A 22,102-nucleotide genomic window follows, 5' to 3' on the forward strand; every position below is an offset into this window, starting at 1 on the left:
GCTGCTGCTAGACCAATTCTTCTCACTCCCTGTAAGATTTCCAAACTGCCACCATCTCTGACGTTGCAGAAGGGGCACACCTAAAGACCTAAGTGGCACAGAGGCAAGGAGCCTACTGCTCCCCTCAGGGCAGGGCACAGCACAGCAATGTAGAATTGCCACCAATGTCTACTTACTATGTATTCAGATATAGAAGCACATCTGAAATTTGAATGCTCAAAAAGTAATACACAAAGCTGCTTATCACCAAGCTACATGGGTAAAAGGAATGTTAAGTAATATAAGGTTCTTTTCTTTACTATGCTTTTTAAAATAAGTAGACGTGGCAAAAAACAAAAGCACAAGTTTCCCAGGATTCAAATAATGATCTGATAGTGAGACAGAGAAATTTTTCTTAACTTTCCCAGTTTTCTGCAAAGTACTTTTGTGCTCAGAACTCCACGTTACAGGGCAATTTGAATTCAGTAAAGACATATGTAATTTTATGACCTTATTCTAGACTATAAATTATTTGAACAGTATTCATTTAAAAGCCCTGCCTGTATTCATCACTATAACACAAATTCTAAATATTTTTCTTTGTATCATCTAGTATTATGAAATCAAGACACTCTTAGATGATACCTTAGCATTATACATTTATTTTAAAATGCTCAATTTGCTTTGAAAATGATTTGTGACCAACAAAAATGTGATATTGTAATATGTTTCAAAGTAATAAAACACCCATGGTTGCATTTTAAAGTTTAAGAGAAAAGAAGAATATACTAACCTGAAAAATGTATTAATTTTACTCACTAAATTTAATTTACCAGATTCTAACAAATTTACTCCTATTAATTTCCCAGAAAACTGCTATAAAAAAACATATCATTTATGTCTGTCAAATATAAAAGGACAAAGAAAAGCACACTTCTGACATATAGTATTTGTTTGTTCAGTTTTGTAATGCCATAACAGTGACCTTGATTTATATATTTTACTTAAATCATCACAATTTATATTTTCAATTACACAGATTTTATCTACATTAATAAATTTTACTCTCTTCCAGGGTAAATGCCTTTTCTGGAAATAAACATATCTCTTGACATTTTTCTATTATATTTTGTTTCTGAATGCATGCTTGATAGATCAAATGAGCACAGTCCTTGAAATTACACTTGAAAGTGGACCAAATTAAGATTCCAATAGTATTGATTACCCCCTGATGTAATTTAAAATGTGTAAACTGCCACTCAAAATAGAAGTGCAATACCTGACACTTAATCATTTGGCAGTCTTTTAAGCATAGGTGAATTACTGCACTGTTACTTGAACTGAAGTATCTCTTAATATATATGTTACAGATTTTGTATGATGCAAAACTTTACAGCAAGCTATTTGAATGTTTATTAAAAAAATTCTAAAAATGACATGGAAACATGTTTATTGTATAAATAAAAGCACTTAGACATTAAGAGTGTACATGATTTAATAATTTCCATCATCATAAGAAAACTGGGGCATGAGTTAATTAGTACAAACTACCACACCACATTCACATTCATGTTCGTTATAAAATGATTTAATTTTTACCTTAGTAATAGATTCTGTTTACATTATTTTAAAAGCATTAAAAATATGAATTGCATTTTAGCAGAAAAATCCTGGTAATGTGTTCTCTATGGCTAATGTTTATATAAGATTTCCTAATGTGTACAGATTAGAAAACCAAGCACTAGAAAAATATGTAATTGTCCTGAAGGCCAAAATGACACCAGTGTTTGAAATAATGTTAATTTGGGAATTTTACAGGAAAGTGATGATTTTGCAAATCTTATTTCTAGATTTATGTTCTCCTCATTAGTATAAGAAAATTTGAAAAGAGGCTAAATAAAATTCTATGGATTAAAAAAAAAGATTATCTAATGTGAAGTGCAAAACAACTGTCTGACAACCAGGTTGGGCTGGCGTAGAACATCAGTTTTGCTAAGAGGAAGGGTTCTGAGGTTAAAAAAATTCAGAAAAAACTGAGTCAAATAAATTTGAGATTTTCTGTACCTTACATTTTATTAAGCTTCCTGAGGAAGATGAGGCTTTCCCAAATACGCTTGGTCCTGGGAACTTCTTCAGACCTTCTATGACCAAAAGTCATAGGAACACCTTTGGTAAAGGATGAGTTAAGATAAGCGTGTAAAAGTTCTAACGCAAAGTGTCATTTGACAAAACTTATATGACTCATGTCATACCATTTTAAAAGTTTTACCTCAACTATGGAGCGTCCAAATAAGGAAAATTATAACTGACCTCAGAATAGTACAATTACTCAACCAACTGTACACAGTGTCGGAGAAGGCGATGGCACCCCACTCCAGCACTCTTGCCTAGAAAATCCCATGGACGGAGGAGCCTGGTGGGCTGCAGTTCATGGGGTCACAAAGAGTTGGACACGACTGAGTGACTTCACTTTCACTTTTACACAGTGGAGAAGGAAATGGCAACCCACTCCAGTGTTCTTGCCTGGAGAATCCCAGGGACAGCAGAGCCTGGTGCGCTGCTGTCTGTGGGGTCGCACAGAGTCAGACACGACTGAAGCGACTTAGCAGCAGCAGCAGTACAAAGTGTATGTTAAGATTCCATGCTGCTGAGTCACGGTATCACCCTAATTCAACATGAATGATACACAGTGTGTTTATATGATCTCTTCCCTACAACACTGTTAATTAGAATTCTGTATCTTTTATGCTTCAGTTAAAATGCTCTCACATTATCAAATATATGTTCATGAAAAAAATTAACAGCCAGAGGACAAAATTACATGATTTATTCATTCATACATTTTTATAAATCTAACCAAATGAATTTGACAGCTAATTATATAAAATTATCCATATCAACAAGAGTATACATTACTTCCTTTCCAAGTTTTTTTAAAATGAAAGTTGATTTATAATTCTGTATCTTTATAAAAGTTTTTTTTAAGATACTACATTCATCCTCCATTTTTATGAAACTTATATGAAAAACTATATTATTAATTCAATCACAAGCCATATTAAAATTATGTTAATTTGTATTCACCTTTAAGCTAGAAGATATTCAATTAAAGTGTAATAAAAGTATGTGGTTTACTAACTCTTCATTTAGAAAGACTGAGGCGTGTTTGCCAAGGGACTGATTAACTACAGCCACTTATATCAGTAATCTTAAAATGCTAAGAACCTGGTGACTCCACTTTCAATTTTCATAGTAAAAAATGAAATGCTGTCTACCATCCTCAGGACCCACATCACACTTACTGAGAAAGACTTATGGGTTTACTAATGTCAAAATCACAGACTAATGCTGTCAAGAAAGTCAAACATGTAATTTCTAAACATTTAAACAAAGTGGTAGATTACTTGATTTTTAAAAAATTTTTTAAACAGCTAATAGCAATATGTATAAACAATGTAGTTTAAAATAACAAACTTAAATATTGAGATTTCATTAAAAATATGTCATTTGCAGAAAACCTAAATTTAAACAAAGATGCCATTTTAGGTTATCTATACAGAGAAAGAAGTTATGTTCATTAAGAATTTTGTTCCACAGAAGACAATAAAACACACTGAAGAAAAACATATACTGCAAAAAAATTTAAAAAGGAAAAACAATGCCTCCTGTAGTTTTATTTCACCATAGATTATTTATGGTCCACCTAATGTGATTCAGGATAAAATTTTAGGAACTACAATTTTCTTCTTCACAGGCAAAGAGTCGCAAGTTTCTATTTTCTGATTATGTGAGCAAATAAAAAAAAAAACCCCTACTATAAAGATTGCACAAAATCTAGGCTTCCCTTTCTGGCTCACCTTCAAATACCAACAACTACAAACAAATTTTTCAAAATATAATTTGTAACCTTCAGGTAAGTATAAATTAGTTTTATCTAGGCTTGCATCATTTAGCTTCTTATACAATCTATCTTTTTAAATATATAATCTATCTTGTAATTAAGAAACAAAATTAAAGCTAAGAGGTATTTATATCACTTAATTATACACCTATGTTGATTATGCAGATATCTCTAAAGTCATAACTTTACTAAAAGCAATAATATTCCAAATACAAAAACATCTCTCTTATTGCTTTACACTGTGAGCTAAAGTAAAAACTCAAGAGAAGAGATTCAATATATGGAATATGGAAAAGCCTTAGAAGCTTTAATTCTAAGGAGTCCAGTTCATTTCTTCTAAGCAGAGAAACTCACAGTATTTCTTCAGCTTTCAAATTCTAGACATTCAAACTGCCATTGTGCCCTGCAAAAACTAATAACAGGCAAAATCATCGTTTGGTAACAACAACATGGTTTTTGTCTTTAATGTTTTGTCTCTAATTATATTCCACAGAAGCATTTTCTCAAGACGAGAAATTTTTACTAAGGCTTGTAACTCAAACCAGTATTATACTAGTAGGATCAAGTTGACCTCATAATTTCCACATAACACAAATAAAACAAAACCCTGAAACACTTAAGAACATGTGAAATATAACCTTTCCTGTAGCTTCAATTTAAAAAAAAAAATGGACTCAGCCTAATAGCAACAATTGAAATGAGAAAGGAATAGTTCCATTACCTATCATAGATGAACATTTCCTATCTCTTTCAGAAGAAAGATCATCACAAGTGAAATACTTCTTTATAAATTTGCCCTTAAACATGATTTGGAACATAAACTGCCAAAATCACTGTCATAAAATTTTAAAGTATTTTTATGTTTAATATCAAGTCAAATTGGTTACTTGTACCACTACTGAATTTTATATTTGAGTTATGCTGAAAAATATAGAAAAAGAATATGGCTTTTAAAATATATTATCTCCACTACTGAAATCAGAGATCATTTACATTTTCTGATCACTATGAACACACACAGAACACAGTATAAACATCAAAAGTGTGATACAGGATACTCACATCGTCATATACGAAACTCACAACCCCTTGTTGCAAGTGGTCTCTTCTCCTAAAGAAATCTTTAAACAAGAAGTTATTTTCTGTGTTACAGTTTAAAATCTACTTTTAAATAACTGGTGCCCCCAGGTATTACAAAAGGAATAATTTTACACTCTAGTAAATCTCGTGATTTTTTTTTAATGTCCCAGGCCACTGAGATATGAAGAAAATTTTCCAAAACTGAGCTATAACATTTTTCACTATTTATATTCCTAAAGTTTTAAAGCGTTAGAACTCTGTTAAGATCTAACAGTGAATAAAGAGGGGAAGACACATAATACTATCACTTTGCTGAAGGAAATGAGGGACATCATTTGGGGAAAAAAGTCCCATAATACTGTGCCCATAAATGGTCCATACCTGTCAATGCTCGAAGCTTCACACAGCAAGCAACATAATCATCAAAGAAGATTCGGCCATTCTTGCTGTAACGTTTGACAATGGTAGTTACTGTTTGAGGACTCAACCTATAACCTAGAAAAAGGGATGGCTAGATTAAAACTTCTAAAACTACACATCATAAGAACACCATTAACCAACAATGTATTCATGTAAATAAAGTTATAAAACAAATTAACTTTCAGAATTCATTACATAAAAATATATTTCGGAAACAAAACACATTCCTATTGAAATTGATCAGGAAAGGTTTCATTACTAATAGCAAAAGTGGTACATAAATTTCACAATTCCTGCTCCATAAAAAGTCAAAGCTAGGAAAAAGAAAACAATTATCTTTTTGTGCTTGTAAAATATATTTTCATTTTGAAATAATGTCTAATGTAGTCACAGGTTTTTTAATTCATCAATTTTTAAACCCTGTAATTTTAGAGTTCTTCAAAAACATCAAAGCAAAGATTATTAGTGATCTTTGATATCATTCAAACCTGTATTTCCCATTGACTGTATTGTCTTACAGTCAAAGAAAATTTGAGAATCAACATGGTTACTTAGAGGGGGAAGAAATAGGGAAATGTTATTCCATTTTGGCCTATAACCCTTATTCTGTTTCTTCATAGACTTTTCATCTTAACCAGTCTTTTTACTCTTTCTTTGGTTCTTTGCTGTCTAGCCCAGTGGACTCCAAAAGTTTTTGAATGTATACTTTGAGTAAAAAGTTTTGGATCATTCACTCCCATTACATGTATATTATTTAGTCTTAAATTCTATACAAGTATTACTATTTGATGATTTACATTTTAAAATATATAAAAAATAAAATTTAAAAGAATGGAATAAAAGTAATTAGAAATATAAATTATTTCACTTGTTGCCCCCCCTAGTGATGGTCCTATGTATTTAATGAGGTGTGTATATTTTACTGTGAAGAATGCTGGCCTAGACATGTTGTCTTTGTATATTACTGGATTAGACGTAGACAAAAGACATTCATCCAGGCAAAGGGAAAAATAATGAAAATAAATGCAACAGAAGGTAATTCTACAAATACTTATAATGAAATGCAATCCAGGAAACTTGCTAAAAGTAACTGAAAGGAAAGGTATAAATTAATAGAAGTCAAACATGCAAGCAAATGTTATTATATAAAAATAAACCCTAAGCTTTAGAGAGTTATGATTCAGGTGGATATGGGACTGATAAAATTCACAAGATTTTCCATAGCATTCTCAGCAAAAAAAAAAAAAAATGAATATTTTAAAATATATCTGAAGACCTAAAATTTGAATAATACAGAATACCTCTTTGTTACTTACATTCAACTGCCTATGTGAATTCTTTGGTGGTTTTCTTTTTTCCAAATGGTTATATTAATTTTCCAACATTGTGCAGAATTAAGAACCAAGTTTAATTCATTAGGAATTAAGACTCTATAATTAAACTATACAAGTTTATATGGACAGGACTATCCCTAAAATGACAATTAAAATGTCTATTTATAAAACAAAATCATGGTTTTGACTTTAAACTGAAATTTGAAATAATTTACACTTGTTTAGATTTCTGAAAAGTACAATCTTTCAAAAGTTAGTTTTGTTACAAAAGCATTTTATTTAGAAATGAATGTAAATAAAATCACAAGCATAAATACAATTAAGAAAACTACTTAAAACTATGTTACTATAAGCAAGTTAAATGGACTGTATGTAGTTCATGGAATTCTCCAGGCCAGAATACTGAAGTGGGTAGCCCTTCCCTTCTCCAGGGGAATCTTCCTAACTCATGGATTGAACCCAGAACTCCCACATTGCAGGCGGATTATTTACCAGTTGAGCCACAAGGAAAGCCCAAGAATACTGGAGTGGGTAGCCTATCCCTTCTCCAGGGGATCTTCCTGGAGTATTGAGCTGGGGTCTCCTGCATTGCAGGCAGATTCTTTACCAACTGAGCTATGAGGGAAGCCCCAAGCAAGTTACACACAATTCATATTATCATTTTTTTAAAGAAAACACACTGAGAACTTTAGCTTATCAGAGATATGATAAAAATAAAGTTACAGTCTTTTGAGATACTCTAAAATGTAGATTTCTCATTTTGAGGGTTTTTTTTTGTGTGTGTGTGTCTACTGTGTGTTCTATACTACATAAAGAAGATGAAAAACTAGACTATGTATGGAGACCTGTTACTGAGATAAGCTTTTGCCATCAAATTAGAGATCTTACCAAGTTACAAAAGTATACAATATAAATGATGAGTATGAACAATTAGAATAAATTTAAGTATATTCAACATGAAATTAAAAGACGCTTACTCCTTGGAAGGAAAGTTATGACCAACCTAGATAGCATATTCAAAAGCAGAGACATTACTTTGCCAACAAAGGTCCGTCTAGTCAAGGCTATGGTTTTTCCTGTGGTCATGTATGGATGTGAGACTTGGACTGTGAAGAAGGCTGAGCACCGAAGAATTGATGCTTTTGAGCTGTGGTGTTGGAGAAGACTCTTGAGAGTCCCTTGGACTGCAAGGAGATCCAACCAGTCCATTCTGAAGGAGATCAGCCCTGGGATTTCTTTGGAAGGAATGATGCTAAAGCTGAAACTCCAGTACTTTGGCCACCTCGTGTGAAGAGTTGACTCATTGGAAAAGACTCTGATGCTGGGAGGGATTGGGGGCAGGAGGAGAAGGGGACAACAGAGGATGAGATGGCTGGATGGCATCACCGACTTGATGGACATGAGTCTGAGTGAACTCCGGGAGTTGGTGATGGACAGGGAGGCCTGATGTGCTGCAATTCATGGGGTCGCAAAGAGTCAGACACGACTGAGTGAGTGAACTGAACATAGGAAATTCAGAAACTGTTTTATCAACCAGAAGGCATGAAAGATTATCCTTTGAAAAGCTCACAAATAAAATGGTTTTGTTAAAGATATTTAATCAGAATGTATCTATAACCTTGAAATCAAACCGGACAATAGCTGCTGAAATAATATACCCTTTTATTACTTAGCAAGTTTAAACAATTAAGATTCATCTGATCAAAGAACAAAGACGACCTGGATTTATTTAAAGAATTTTAATATGCTTACCCATAGCAGCAATGGCTTGATTCAGTTCATGATGCTCTACTGAGCCACTTCCGTCTTTATCAACAGTTATGAAGTTTTGCTTCCAGGAGTTAAGAGCTGCCCAAAGTTCTTTGAATTCATTAAATCCCATTTTTCCTGAGTAATCTCTCTGATAGTTTTATTAACGAAAATAAATTCTGATACCAAAGAGAATTTAACCTGAACTCAAAATTCCAAATAAGTGATTAAAAAATTTTAAGCTCACTTCTGCAAGAGTTAGCCAATTTCGCATATAAATAGATTTGTGTAAAAATGGAAAAGAATGGAATTCAAATAGGATGTTACAAAGTATTTTTAAACACTCTAGTTTACTATGATCATTTATACCTAAAAACTGCCTTAAGGGTAATTTTGCTATATTCTAGTATTTTTTGTTTTTACTCAAGGATACATCCAACATGGCAATCATAATTCTGCAGGTTTCCAAACTGAAGGCTGTAAAACATATTTATTATCTGAATTAAATTCTGCCCTATTTATGTAAAATTACAACAATTTCTGTTTTTAAAACAAAACATTTACCAACTGACTGCCAAAACTATCCATCACTCAATGAACAAACTCTGACTGTTAGGCATGCATAGTGAAAGAAAAAAAAAAAATTACTACCTTCATATATCTACTAAAGGGATTTGAGTAATTAAATAAGCAATTATAAAATACTGAAAACTAAACAAGGGGAAAAAAGGGCTTTAGTCTTCCTAACACAAATGCTAAGTTGGCTTAAGTAGTTCTCACGTACTGAGATCACAAAACTTGAAAGTGTTAAGAGATTTGGTTAAAGCTTAGGGCATATGGGAATGAGAGGCATATAATGACTTCAGATGAGGACCAGATCATGAGTTTTGAACGCCACCCTAAAGGTTTAGACCAATGGAGGTTACTAGAGGATTGGAGAAGGAAATGGCAATCCACTCCAGTATTCTTGCCTAGGGAATCCCATGGACAGAGGAGCCTGGCGGGCTACAGTACATGGGGTCGCAGAGAATTGGACACGACTTAGTAACTAATCAACAACAAAGGATTTTAAGGAACATAGTGGCAATTCTAAAATTTCCATTTCAAAAACAGTAGTTGACAAAGAAAGACTACATAGAGAGTAAAGTACGATGAATCTGGATGTAGGTAAATCATTTGGAAGTTTACTGCACTCAACCAAGTAAGAAAGGGATAAGCTTCAGAACTGAAAGGAACTGCTTTTTCTTGGGGAGGGGGAAAGAAAGGAAGAAGAAATATAGATGATAAGATAGTTGGCTATCTTAAATCAGAAATATTAACACTTCCATATTTAAAGAACTATAAATGAGGACTTACTAGGCAAAATTTGGATCACAATAACTGGAAAATTTTGAAAGAGATAGGAATACCAGGCCACCTGACCTGCCTCTTGAGAAATCTGTATGCATGTCAGGAAGCAACAGTTAGAACTGGACATGGAACAGATTGGTTCCAAATAGGAAAAGGAGTACGTCAAGGCTGTATATTGTCACCCTGCTTATTTAACTTATATGCAGAGTACATCATGAGAAACGCTGGACTGGAAGAAACACAAGCTGGAATCAAGATTGCCATCAAGAAATCAAGAAATATCAATAACCTCAGATATGCAGATGACACCACCCTTACAGCAGAAAGTGAAGAGGAACTAAAAAGAATCAAGAATCAAGAAATATCAATAACCTCAGATATGCAGATGACACCACCCTTATGGCAGATAGTGAAGAGGAACTAAAAAGCCTCTTGATGAAAGTGAAAGTGGAGAGTGAAAAAGTTGGCTTGAAGCTCAACATTCAGAAAACGAAGATCATGGCATCTGGTCCCATCACTTCATGGAAAATAGATGGGGAAACAGTGGACACAGTGTCAGACTTTATTTTTGGGGCTCCAAAATCACTGCAGATGGTGACTGCAGCCATGAAATTAAAAGACGCTTACTCCTTGGAAGGAAAGTTATGACCAACCTAGATAGCATATTCAAAAGCAGAGACATTACTTTGCCAACAAACGTCCATCTAGTCAAGGCTATGGTTTTTCCTGTGGTCATGTATGGATGTGAAACTTGGACTGTGAAGAAGGCTGAGCACCGAAGAATTGATGCTTTTGAGCTGTGGTGTTGGAGAAGACTCTTGAGAGTCCCTTGGACTGCAAGGAGATCCAACCAGTCCATTCTGAAGGAGATCAGCCCTGGGATTTCTTTGGAAGGAATGATGCTAAAGCTGAAACTCCAGTACTTTGGCCACCTCATGTGAAGAGTTGACTCATTGGAAAAGACTCTGATGCTGGGAGGGATTGGGAGCAGGAGGAGAAGGGGATGACAGAAGATGAGATGGCTGGATGGCATCACTGACTCAATGGATGTGAGTCTGAGTGAACTCTGGGAGTTGGTGATGGACAGGGAGGCCTGGTGTGCTGCGATTCATGGGGTCGCAAAGAGTCGGACATGACTGAGCGACTGAACTGAACTGAGGCAAAATTTAATTTTTTCTAATCCTTATCATTACATTCCATTAGCATACTGATTTATCTCAAGACTTATTATACATAGTCCTGATGAAGGAGATATTATGTCAGTACAGTTCAGTGAAGTTTACAAAGTTCTTACTAGTAGCTCCTTAAGATAAACAAATGAATAAGCAAAAATGCTTAAAATTATTTATGCTATTTGATAAAATATTTTGAAATTTTTATAAAGAAAAAAACTATTTCAGCTAAATTTTATACCTATTAAAGAAAATTATAAAATAATCCACACATTAAAAAAAAAAAAAACTTTCTTTAATGTTTCACATGGTATCAATTGTAGAATAGATGGTTACGGTATTTTCAGACTGGTAATTCAATTGACACTGAATAAGCAGTTACTATGAACCAGTAGTGTATGTTTTGTGATTTAACATAAACATGCCTAACCTATAATAGTCTCAGTTTTACAAATAAAGCAACTGTGGCCCAGAAAGATAAAGTTTCCCAAGTTCACAGAGCTAACAGGTGGAAGAGAGAGGATTGGAGACCAATGCTCTTTCATACAAAAACTTCTCAGGCAGGGACAGGGAGAAATCTCTGGAATGCCATTCCATCATTTTGTCCAGTAAATTAGATCTATTTTGCCTTAAAGTTAACATAGCACACATTCTTTAAGTGGAAGAATTTGAATAGATGATAATAAATGACAAAAATTCAGTCAACCAATAACCAGCTCTTCAATCAGTTTCAAAATAGAACCAAATGTAAAAGTAAATAACTTGACAAAGAATAGAAGAGAAGTTTTAGGAGAGTTGACAGATTTTCACTCTCTCCCCACACCACATTAGAATGGACAGAATTAAACTGAATTTTTACAACTTGTAATCCTTTAGAGAATAAGAGAGGAAACCAAGGAAAAAAACTGTGCAAGTTGAAAAGTAGGTGGACATAAGTTGCCAAACTCCATCTGAGAAAGTAGCTTCCTGATCCTGCAATAAGAAAAGCTGAGAAGCAGCCTTATTATCCTGGAGGAGACCCCAAACTTTTGCAAATTGGCAGTACTTCTGAAAATGGATGTGAATGTAGAGACAAAAACAGAAGGACTGGTTGAATGCCTATTTAAGGCGCCTTTGAAGCCCAAATCTTCTCGCTTCAGCCGCATGGATGGCTGCCCTGTCTACTCCCAAGCCAGCAGACATCTGGGATTTTATTTTCCGGAGGGTTCTATGCACTGCAGGAAATCAGGAACTGTTGAAGACAGGACTGTCTATTAAAACAGGGAAATAAAGTGACAATTTTACAAAAGACTGAAACCCTCCTGAGTCCTCCCTCCTTGGCTCCAGAGAGCAGATCAACTGGACAACCAGCCCTGAAAGAAATCCCTAAAGATCCTGACGCCCAGTGTTGCAGAACAAACTGCCCAGCTGAACCACCAGGCTCTGAAGTCTGGAGTCAACACCCAGCCCAACTCTCAGGGCTTCTGACCAGTATTTTAGTTAAATATGAGCAACCAAGCCTCATCAGACATCTGAGAAAGGCAGCTAACATGAAAGACAGTCAAATGAACAAACCGGGGAAAAAACATCGAAGAAGCCGGTTATGTAGGAGGAAAAAAACCTGGAAAAAAAATTAAAAATCAGAGAGATAAGGAAAGACATCACATTCATGAAAAAAAGAACAACTGCCTTTGGATTTTAAAAACATGATAGGAGAAATGAGAGCCTCAATAGGACTTCAGGAGAACATATACTAAAATTGGAACAATACAGAGACAGTTAGCACGGCCTTTACACAAGGATGACACTCAAGTTCCTGAAGTGTTAAAAAAAAAAGAAAAGAAAAGTTGAGGTTGTTGTGTACGCTCTGTAGCCCACCAGGTTCCTCTGTTCATGGGATTTTCCAGGCAAGAATACTAGAGCGGGTTGTCATTTCCTTCTCCACTCCTGGATCTTCCTGACCCAGGGATCAAACCTGTGTCTCCTGCATTGCTGGCAGATTCTTTATCACTAAGTCACCCAGGATTTCCCCAAAAGTAGAAGAAACCAAGAGGCAGGAGAGAAAAAGAAAAATGACCCAATCCAAATGGCAGGCACTCCACAAAGATAAAATGGAGAAAAGGTCACTGAAGAAAACTGCTCAGAATGAAAGCAAATGAGTCTCGATTGGAAACTCCCTCTGTATCCCCCGCACACCAAGGAATAGCACTGTGACATTTCAGACCAAGGGCAAAGAGAAGCCCTCACAAGCCTCTACACACTAAAAACAACTAATACAATTATGTAAAGTTTAAAAATAAAATAAAATTAAAAAAAAAAAAAAAAAGGCGCAGCCGCGTCGGGGCCCGCGGTGCCCGCCCACCCCCGGGAGGCTCGCCCGGGCTGCGGTGAAGAGGACGCTCCGTAGACTCGGCGCCGGAAATTAAAAAAAAAAAAAACAGAAAAACAAATGACATACAGGCAGAAAACAAAAAGATCAAACAATAATGGAAGCTGGAAACAATGGAGCTTAAAACTCTTAAGTCAAAATGTTTTGTAATCTGGAGTTCTATACCTGGCTAGTCACTTGATTCTGAGGACACAATGAAAGCATTTTCACAGAAAGTCTCAAAAGATTTGTTTCCCATGTACTTTTATTAGGAAGCTAATTAACAATGCATTTTATCAAATTTAAGATGAGAACAAGCGATGGAATGAAGGGGAGATGCAACTCAAGAGAGAGAGGAAAGGGCTCCAGATGAGTGCATTATGACAGCTATGCACAGAAAACGAGGCACAACAGAAAGCTCCAGGATGGGGATTAATTTCAGAAAAAGCAGTTATATAAAAAGGAAAATTAATCATATATTATTCTAAGACTCAGGAAGAGCATTTAGACAGTAACAATAAAGCAAATGCTGATTACTGACCTAATGAAAATTACTTAACAGCTATAGGGGATGGAGGGGAAGGGAAGGGCTCCTGTGCACAGGGCAGGGACACGCCTGAAACGGTTACAGCCTCATTGTCCACAGCAGGACACAATCACTGATCATCATCAAAACTGAAAATCAGCAGCAATAAAAGCATGCTATTTGAGATATGGAGGCACATTTCAAAAGAATTAGCTGAAAGAAGTTGAAAGAGATTTTTCCTAAGAGTGGTTAACGTCATGGAGGGGGAATGCACACCGAATAGTATTTACTTAACAAGATTTGTAGCATTATTCGACTCTGCATTATGTGTGTGAATGTATGTGATAAAAAAGTTTTAAAAAATATTTCAAGTATGGAAACTAAAAAGTTAGAAAGTGAATTTCCTAGTGCAATTTCAACAGAAGGGAAAAAAAAAGATCTCACGAGAATAAGTTCCACTAATTCCAGACTGTGTTAAACACTTCTGAAGTTCTTCAGCATCCACTTCACCATCCTGTTAAAAAATAATTATAATCTGATTAATAAAAGAAGTTATATAAAAGCATACTAAAGTGCTAACTAGCTGTTCAAGGCCAATGAATAAATATGCAGTCTTCAAAATATTACTCTATTATCAACTATAAAATTATAGAGATAATTACTGATGACAAAGACACATTAGAGAACATCACACAACATGAATACTTTTTCACAATCAAATTTTATTCTATTAAATTATGCAGGCATTTCACATATAATTTATATTCTCTACTTCTGAAAAACAGCATAATCACTCTGTCCTATAATAATGCAATGTAAAATCTTGTGAGAATCATTATACTTCTACTATAAAAAGTTAGAAAAATGCCTAAAATGTGTTCAGAGAAGTCTCAAAATTTTTCTTTCATGCTTCTTTTGAGGGGAGCTTATTTCTAAAGGATACTGAATCTTTAACTGGGAAGAGAAAATATCATTTTCCTTCACATCTTTACTCTCAGCTCGAGAGTCCCCCTACATTTTGGTGCTACTCTTCTGAGTTTTGCCCAAATATTCTTTGCCATTCTTATGGGAAAAAAATCTTTTATCACAAATAAGAAATCACAATCAAAGTGAAACAAGTTGAATACTTTCATTATGTTTCAGTACTGGATCCTCTTTTCTAAAAAATTAAAGAGTATTAATAATTTACTTGGAAGCATCTCATACATGGTCATGAATTCAAAACAAAAGCTCTGGGAAAGGATTAAGGAAGCAAATTTAAAGCATGTAATTTATAAGAATCCAAAAAACAAACAAACAAAACTTTTACAAACTAATGCTAAGAAGTATTATAAACACGTCTACGGAGCATTATAAACACTTCTAAGGAGTACTATAAATATTATCAGGCAAGTGAGAGACTAACTTCTAAATTTGAAAAAGTTTAAAAAAACTCAGTAGTTACATTAAATTATATTTTAATGCAATATTTAAAAAAAAAAATTAATGCAAAAACATCTGTGAAAAAATATCCAGTTTTTAAATAAAGGCTCTGAACCTGTGTTTGCACCATTCACCTCATTTGTCTCTCTTGATATTGACCCTGTTTAGGTCTGTTAGATTTACCTGATGGTCTTAAATTTTTAAGATATTTAAGTATATACCAGTTTATTTATTGCATTTTAATCTGCTTATTTTGGGGAAATAAACCCAAGTATTTGGTAGAACAAAAATTTAATGGAAGTGTCAAATAGTACAATCATAGCAGATCATTGTTGACAACTGTTACAATGAAATAGTTTGTAAGTCAAATAAAGGTCTCTAAATATACATGTCTGTTTCTTATATTTTAAGTTGTAGTTTTATAAAATGAGTTTGTTATATAGTCAGCTATAGATTACATACTTTTTCCCAGTATTATACTACTTAAGAGCTCCTTGCAGATAAGAGTGGTATAAGGTAACAGGATTGCATTTAGCTGCAAATAATAGAAAATATTATCAAAGGGACTTAAAGAAATAAATGCTTATTGGGGCTAAGCAGATCTAGACTCTGTGGCGACTTAACGAGGCCATCAATCTCTTTTCATATTTCCAAATCCCTCATCCACAGGCCTTTATCTCAAGCTTCTGGCCTCCAGATCACAAGATGGCTACAGCACCTCCATACTTCAAGTCTCCTTTCCAGGCAAGTAGTCGCCTTTCCAGAAGGAGGAAAAAGGACTAACACTAGTTTCCGTTAAGCTTTCCTCATTTGGAAAAGGAAAGCATCCTAAAGAAATTGCACCTACATCTCAATGGCCAGTATTATGGCACATGGCTACCTTTACACAAAGGTGTCTGAGACAGGATTAGGGTTTTCCAGCCTCTAATACACATGAAAAAGGAAAAGGACGTTTTGAATCAAATTTGGCTAGCCAAAACAAAGTGTTTGCAACACATAATAATTCTGTGTATATATATTTCTAGAAAGACATATGGGATCTAGTGAACTTTAAATGAATGAACAATGAATGGAAAATGTTATCAAACTTCTCTGAAATTCTAACCACTCAATAAATCTTGACTACTGTAAAAGGAAAGAGACATGGTCTGTGTCTAAGACTCAAGAGTGAATCTCTGTCTCTGCTCATTATTTGATATTTGCACCTTCATTCCACCCCATCTCCTTTACCTTTTCCTGATCTGCTTTACCATCAAGGCTCTCCCAGAAACATCCACAATGTACAAGTCTCTGTGATACTCTGCCCCAGCTTCCTCAAGAAGATTTACATATATATCACTTCTTCCCAGATGGTATCTGGCTCAGTCTCCATGCATCACCCTGGTTTCTCCTAACATGTTAGACACCAAACTAACAGACTTTTTAATAAGATAATTATGACCACCCTAATTTCTGATCTCAGGAAAAAAAACTAGATAAGCTTAAAATACAAATTTCATATACATTTTAAATGATACAGTAAATAAAAGAGCTTGACATTTGTTTTATATTGCAATAATTTTTTTTAAACTGATATTTGTGCTGTATATTTAGCATTTTACCTGGCCAGCAATAGCAAGGAAGCATTTCCACATGGGGTCTCCTGTTGAAATACTGCCTGGATAAGCTGGGTGTCCAGGGTATCCTGGCTGTCCCAATGGATTGCCAAAATTTCCAAACTAAACGAGTGAAAAGGGAGGAGGTTATTCATATAAATATTACCTGTTATACACTAAATTTGGTTTAAAAGAACATATTTATGATAAGTCCGTTGAAAAGTAAAAATTGAGTTACTGAAACTTCCCAAATCATCACAAAAGCTGTTAGCTACAAACTGTTAGTTGCCCTGCGTTACTTAATTCATCTCATTAACAAATATTATCCAATGTTCTTTAAAGTCTTAAAAAAGAAGTCTCTAGCCTCTAAGAATGAGGCGTACTTTAAAAAAGTGTTGATCATCATCACAGAAGCAAAAAGTTAAAAAATATAAGAAAATTTCACCTATAGTAAAATGAAAAAGTAGTAAACCTAAAGATACATACATAGAAGAATACATAGTAAATACAATGAAACTCTGTCCATGACCAAATCATGGGAAAGTGCATAGGGCTTAAACATCCTGAAACAGCCACCAAAAATCATGTATTGTTTTAAAAAGCAAGACACCAATGAAGAGAATAACAGGTGGTAATTCAAACCATGGTCCTCTTCAAAATAAGAACAACAACAATACCAACAATAATACTAGCTAATATTTATTGAGAGCTTGTTATATCTTAAGTACTGTTCTAACTACTTTCTCACTACCATGTGAGTTCCCAACAAGTCGGTGAGGTATGAAAGTACTATGTCCTCTTTCAGTTGAGGACATAAAACTTCAAGCAGTTTCCTGGATTAGTTAAAGTTAAATGGCCAGTACCAGGTAAACCGTGATTCAAGTATAGGTAGTCTGACCTCAGAGACTACATACTGTTTGTTTCTTGCTTTGGCTCTGGTAATTGTTTTCTTTTTACTCTGGAACTTTGTATGCATTCTTTTATATCTTTGAGAGGCATTTTGCGTGCTTGTTGCTCTGTCATGTGTGACTCACTGCGACCCCATGGACTGTAGCCTGCCAGGCTCATCTGTCCATGGAATTTTCCCAGCAAGAATACTAAAGTGGGTTACCATTTCCTCCTTCAGGGGATCTTCCTGACCCAGGGATTGAACTCACATCTCCTGCATTGCAGGTGAATTCTTTACCACTGAGTCACCGGGAAAGTCCAGAGAGGCATTTTTTTCAGTGTTTTTAATGAGTCTGGAGAATGAAGAAATATCTTGACTATCTTTGAAGAATGAGCAGAGATTGATGGAAGGCAAAAAGAGAAAGAATTCTAAGTACTGGTTGAGGGGGGGGGGGGCAAAAAGGAGCCTTTTGTAGCAGTTTGAAAATCTGCAGCTTGGGATACAGTAAAGGCAAAAAGGAATGACCTATGGGAACACCAGGAGATGTGCTCAGGGATGCAACCAAAAACTAGATTAGAAAGCAATAAAGTACAAGAAAGAAAACAAAAAATGTTAAAATAATATAATGAATTTTTTTAAAAAGTGACTGTTTAAGAATTACTTCTTTGGGACTCCCCTGCTGCTGCTAAGTCACTTCAGTTGTGTCCAACTCTGTGTGACCCTAGAGATGGCAGCCTGTCTATGGTTAAGAATCTACCTGTTAAAGCAGGGGACATGGGTTCAATCCCTGGTCTGGGAAGACCTGACATGCCACAGGGCTATTAAGACCAAGCTAAAACTACTAAGCCGAAGCTCCTGAGCCCATGCTCACAGCAAGAGAAGCCACTACAATGAGAAGCCCACATAGTGCAACTAGAGAGAAGCCCCTGGTTGCTGCAACTAGAGAAAGCCCGCAGGCGGTAATGAAGATCCAGCACAGTCAAATAAATAAATAAAATCTTTTAAAATAAATAAATAAAAATAAAAGTTACTTCTTTGAAAAGATGGACAGGCCAGTTTCCAGGAAAAAAAAAAGAGAGAGAGAATATAACCACAAAGAGAATTAAAAATATATATATATATACATATATATATGCTGCTGCTGCTAAGTCGCTTCAGTCATGTCCGACTCTGTGTGACCCCATAGACGGCAGCCCACCAGGCTCCCCCATCCCTGGGATTCTCCAGGCAAGAACACTGGAGTGGGTTGCCATTTCCTTCTCCAATGCATGAAAGTGAAAAGTGAAAGTGAAGTCGCTCAGTCGTCTCTGACTCTTCGCGACCCCATGGACTGCAGCCTACCAGGCTCCTCCATCCATGGGATTTTCCAGGCAAGAGTACTGGAGTGGGGTGCCATCGCCTTCTCCGATATATATATATATATATATATATATATATATATATATATATATAAACAAATGCTTATGAAAACCTTTTTACCAACACATTTGAAAAGGTAAATAAAATGGACCTTCTAAAAAGAATTTAAATTCTATAAATTACAAAAATATACTGAAGGAAAAAAATCCTATTTCTAATAAGGATAACTATGATATAAAGATCAACCTTAAATTTAAAAACTGCATAAAATATTATTTTTTGAGTTACCTCACTGATTGGGGGAAAGTTTCAGGCCAGTACTGGGGGACAAGTCTTGATCCAGAGGTAAAAGGATTAGCAAAATTCCCAAAGCAACTTTTGCCCTGAGGCAATAACAAACACCTAGACTTTTGGTTCTAAGGCCTCCAAGGACTTGGAGAGCAATCAGGGCCTGGGGCATATCCAAGAATTTAAGGCTTACTGGAGACCCTCACCTCCTTAAGGTTCACAGAAGGAAGAAAAACTGAAAAAAAATTTTTTTCTGAGGGGCCAAACCAAGTATAAGCATTTTGCTGTTGTTTAGTCGCTAAGTTGTGTCCGACTTTTGAGACCCCATAAATGGTAGCCAGCCAGACTTCCCTATCCTTGGGATGTCCCCACAAGAATACTGGAGTGGGTTGCCATTTCCTGCTCCAGGGGATCTTTCCATACCAGGGATTGAACCTATGTCTCCTGCACTGGCAAGTGGATTCTTTACCACTGAGCCTTAGTGAACCTAGACCCTTTACTGTAGCATCTTAAATAAAGTTTTACATCACTCTTTGGTAAGTATCCTTTGCTATCTAAATAGTATAATGATCTGATACTTGCTCCTACCTTTTTTTTTTTTAAGAGAGATGAAAAGGCTTTTCTGGAACATTTATTTATAAATGATTGAAAGTAAAAGTCCCTCAGTCATATCCAACTCTTTGCGACCCCATGGACTACATAGTCCATGGAATTCTCCAAGCCAGAATACTACATTGGGTAGCTTTTCCCTTCTCCAGGGGATCTTCCCAACCCAAGGATAGAACCCAAGTCTCCTGCATTAACAGGCAGATTCTTTACCAGCTGAGCCACCAGGGAAGCCCAAGAATACTGGAATAGGTAGCCTAGCCCTTCTCCAGAGGATCTTCCCGACCCAGGAATCAAACCGGGGTTGCCTGCATTGCAGGCGGATTCTTTACCAACTGAGCTATCAGAGAAGCCCTTAGAAAGTTTACCCCTTTTCTTTTACTCTTGGAACTTATTCTTCATTCTATTTCTTCCATGAATAGCTCATGTGTATAAGTTTTCTATGCTTAACATATATCCTTATGCCTGAAAATTCTGACCACACTGTAATACTACCTCAAAAATACGTATAAATTTTGTTGTATATGCTGTTACCATGTCGATACTACAACTCCCAACTCCCAAAGGTGATGCAGGATAAACAATTAAGTAAGTATAATCTTCTCCCCCACAACCCAGCCCCCCAAAGTTTAGAAAAGACTGCCCTTGGTAGAGTAATAAACACTAGAAGGCATTTAGCATATCTTAATTTACTCATAAGCAACATAAAGAACTGAAAAGAAATGGTCAAAAAAATTCAGGGAAAGGATGTCTAGCAAAACTGAGGAAGCGGGGCGGGGGAGGAGGGCTGAAGGGATGGTGGACCAGAAAAGATACTGGGAACAAGAAGGATGTTTTGTTCCTCTATCTTAAGAAAGAAATTTCTAAAAACACTCCATACCCATGGTTCCACAAGGATTCGCCTAAGGGGCCATCAGGCACCAGAACACCTGCGGCTTTCCGCTTGGCCCCCGCCCCGGCTTCCTACACTGCGCAAAGTCCTGGCGCCGCCGAGTACCAGAAGCAGAAGTAAGCAAGGACCGACAGAGGGTGAACCCGGCACATGGCCACCGCCCGCAGGGGCCTCACATCCCGCGGGGGTGGAGGCCGCGCCGAACCGGCCAGGACTCACCCCTCCTCCGTATCCCGGGTAGGCCATAACAATCTTGCGAGCGTCAGCCGTAGGGTCGGCGAACGCCCGGCTGAGAGAGAAGCAGAGCTCTAGGTGCAGGTGCAGGCGCAGGTGAGGCTGAGAGGCGCACTTGCAGCGCCTTTCAAGTCCTAGAGACCAACCTTTTCTGAGTCCAAACCCAACCTACTCGGTTCGGATTGGCTGAGACCTGCCCTTCGCAGCCTATCCGGCCTAGGCCCGCCCCTTCCCCAAGTCTAGTCCCACCCATCTCGTCTCTGATTGGCTTCACGCGCCCAGCCTTTTCCTACTCCGCCCCTATTGACTAGCTTAGGTCTCGCGCTCTAGCCTTCCGAAACTGCAAAGATACCTTTGCTGCAGTTAACTTCCACGCTGTTTGGAAAGGCTCTCAAGGCTGGTTTCTTTTCACCTTAGAAATCCCAGACCAGCCCGCCCATGGCTTCTTTTTACGTATTCGTCCACTTTTTAAAAGATGGACTACGAAATATATATCTGTGAATTTCAAAACTTGCAGTTACTTACATCTCTTTTTCCGTGGCACCAAAATTATGACACTGACTTCTACTCCAAAGGTAGTGCGTCTAAGCTAAAACGCTCTTGACACCAGATTTTACAAAAAGGTTATTATAGCTTGTTTGGTAGATAAATGGTGACAAGAGTTGCCAGATTTAGCAAATAAAAATACAGGATGTTCAGTTAAATTTTATTTTAAAATAAACAATGAATTAAAAAAATATGAGTATGTCCCAAACGTTGAATGAGACATACACTTGTACTAAAAAATGATTTGCTGTTTATTCGCTGATAATTTACAAGGCATTCTATATATTATCTAGTAACCCAATAGATGACTCAACATTTGGGCAAACTCTTAACTCTTGAGCTGTGCCTCCTCATAATATCCATTGAAAGGAGCAGCTTGTTTTTTAATCACTCAGTGAAAAGTTAAATGCTTA

At 36.1% G+C, this 22,102-nt stretch overlaps 1 protein-coding gene and 1 non-coding gene across 2 annotated transcripts; one reads left to right on the forward strand and one right to left on the reverse strand.

Annotated features, from left to right (window-relative positions):
- Positions 1-1,412: 1,412 nt before the first annotated feature.
- On the reverse strand, positions 1,413-21,310 carry GCA (grancalcin). Its single transcript, XM_027559222.1, has 8 exons — positions 21,129-21,310; positions 16,882-16,998; positions 14,303-14,372; positions 8,897-8,940; positions 8,467-8,614; positions 5,342-5,455; positions 4,943-5,001; positions 1,413-4,292 (listed from the first exon to the last, which is right to left on the reverse strand). Exons 1-8 carry the CDS (start codon positions 21,153-21,155, stop codon positions 4,266-4,268), a joined length of 606 nt encoding a protein of 201 aa, XP_027415023.1. The 5' UTR covers positions 21,156-21,310; the 3' UTR covers positions 1,413-4,265.
- On the forward strand, positions 12,698-12,800 carry LOC113881526. The gene has a single exon (XR_003508052.1). It is a non-coding gene; the product is annotated as a U6 spliceosomal RNA (small nuclear RNA).
- Positions 21,311-22,102: the final 792 nt, after the last annotated feature.

The sequence above is a fragment of the Bos indicus x Bos taurus genome, chromosome 2 (assembly GCF_003369695.1).
Source record: "Bos indicus x Bos taurus breed Angus x Brahman F1 hybrid chromosome 2, Bos_hybrid_MaternalHap_v2.0, whole genome shotgun sequence".
NCBI classification, from domain to species: domain Eukaryota; kingdom Metazoa; phylum Chordata; class Mammalia; order Artiodactyla; family Bovidae; genus Bos; species Bos indicus x Bos taurus.

Bases quoted from the DNA above. Each gene is read 5' to 3' on its own strand.
- GCA (XM_027559222.1), bottom strand. From the start codon at position 21,155: ATGGCCTACCCGGGATACGGAGGAGGG. The intron at 8,941-14,302 runs GTGAGATCTTTT...TATGTTTTACAG, and splicing joins AATTAGTGGAACTTATTCTC to CCTTCAGTTTGGAAACCTGC. The intron at 4,293-4,942 runs GTGAGTATCCTG...GCCTGTTATTAG, and splicing joins TGAGTTTCGTATATGACGAT to TTTTTGCAGGGCACAATGGC.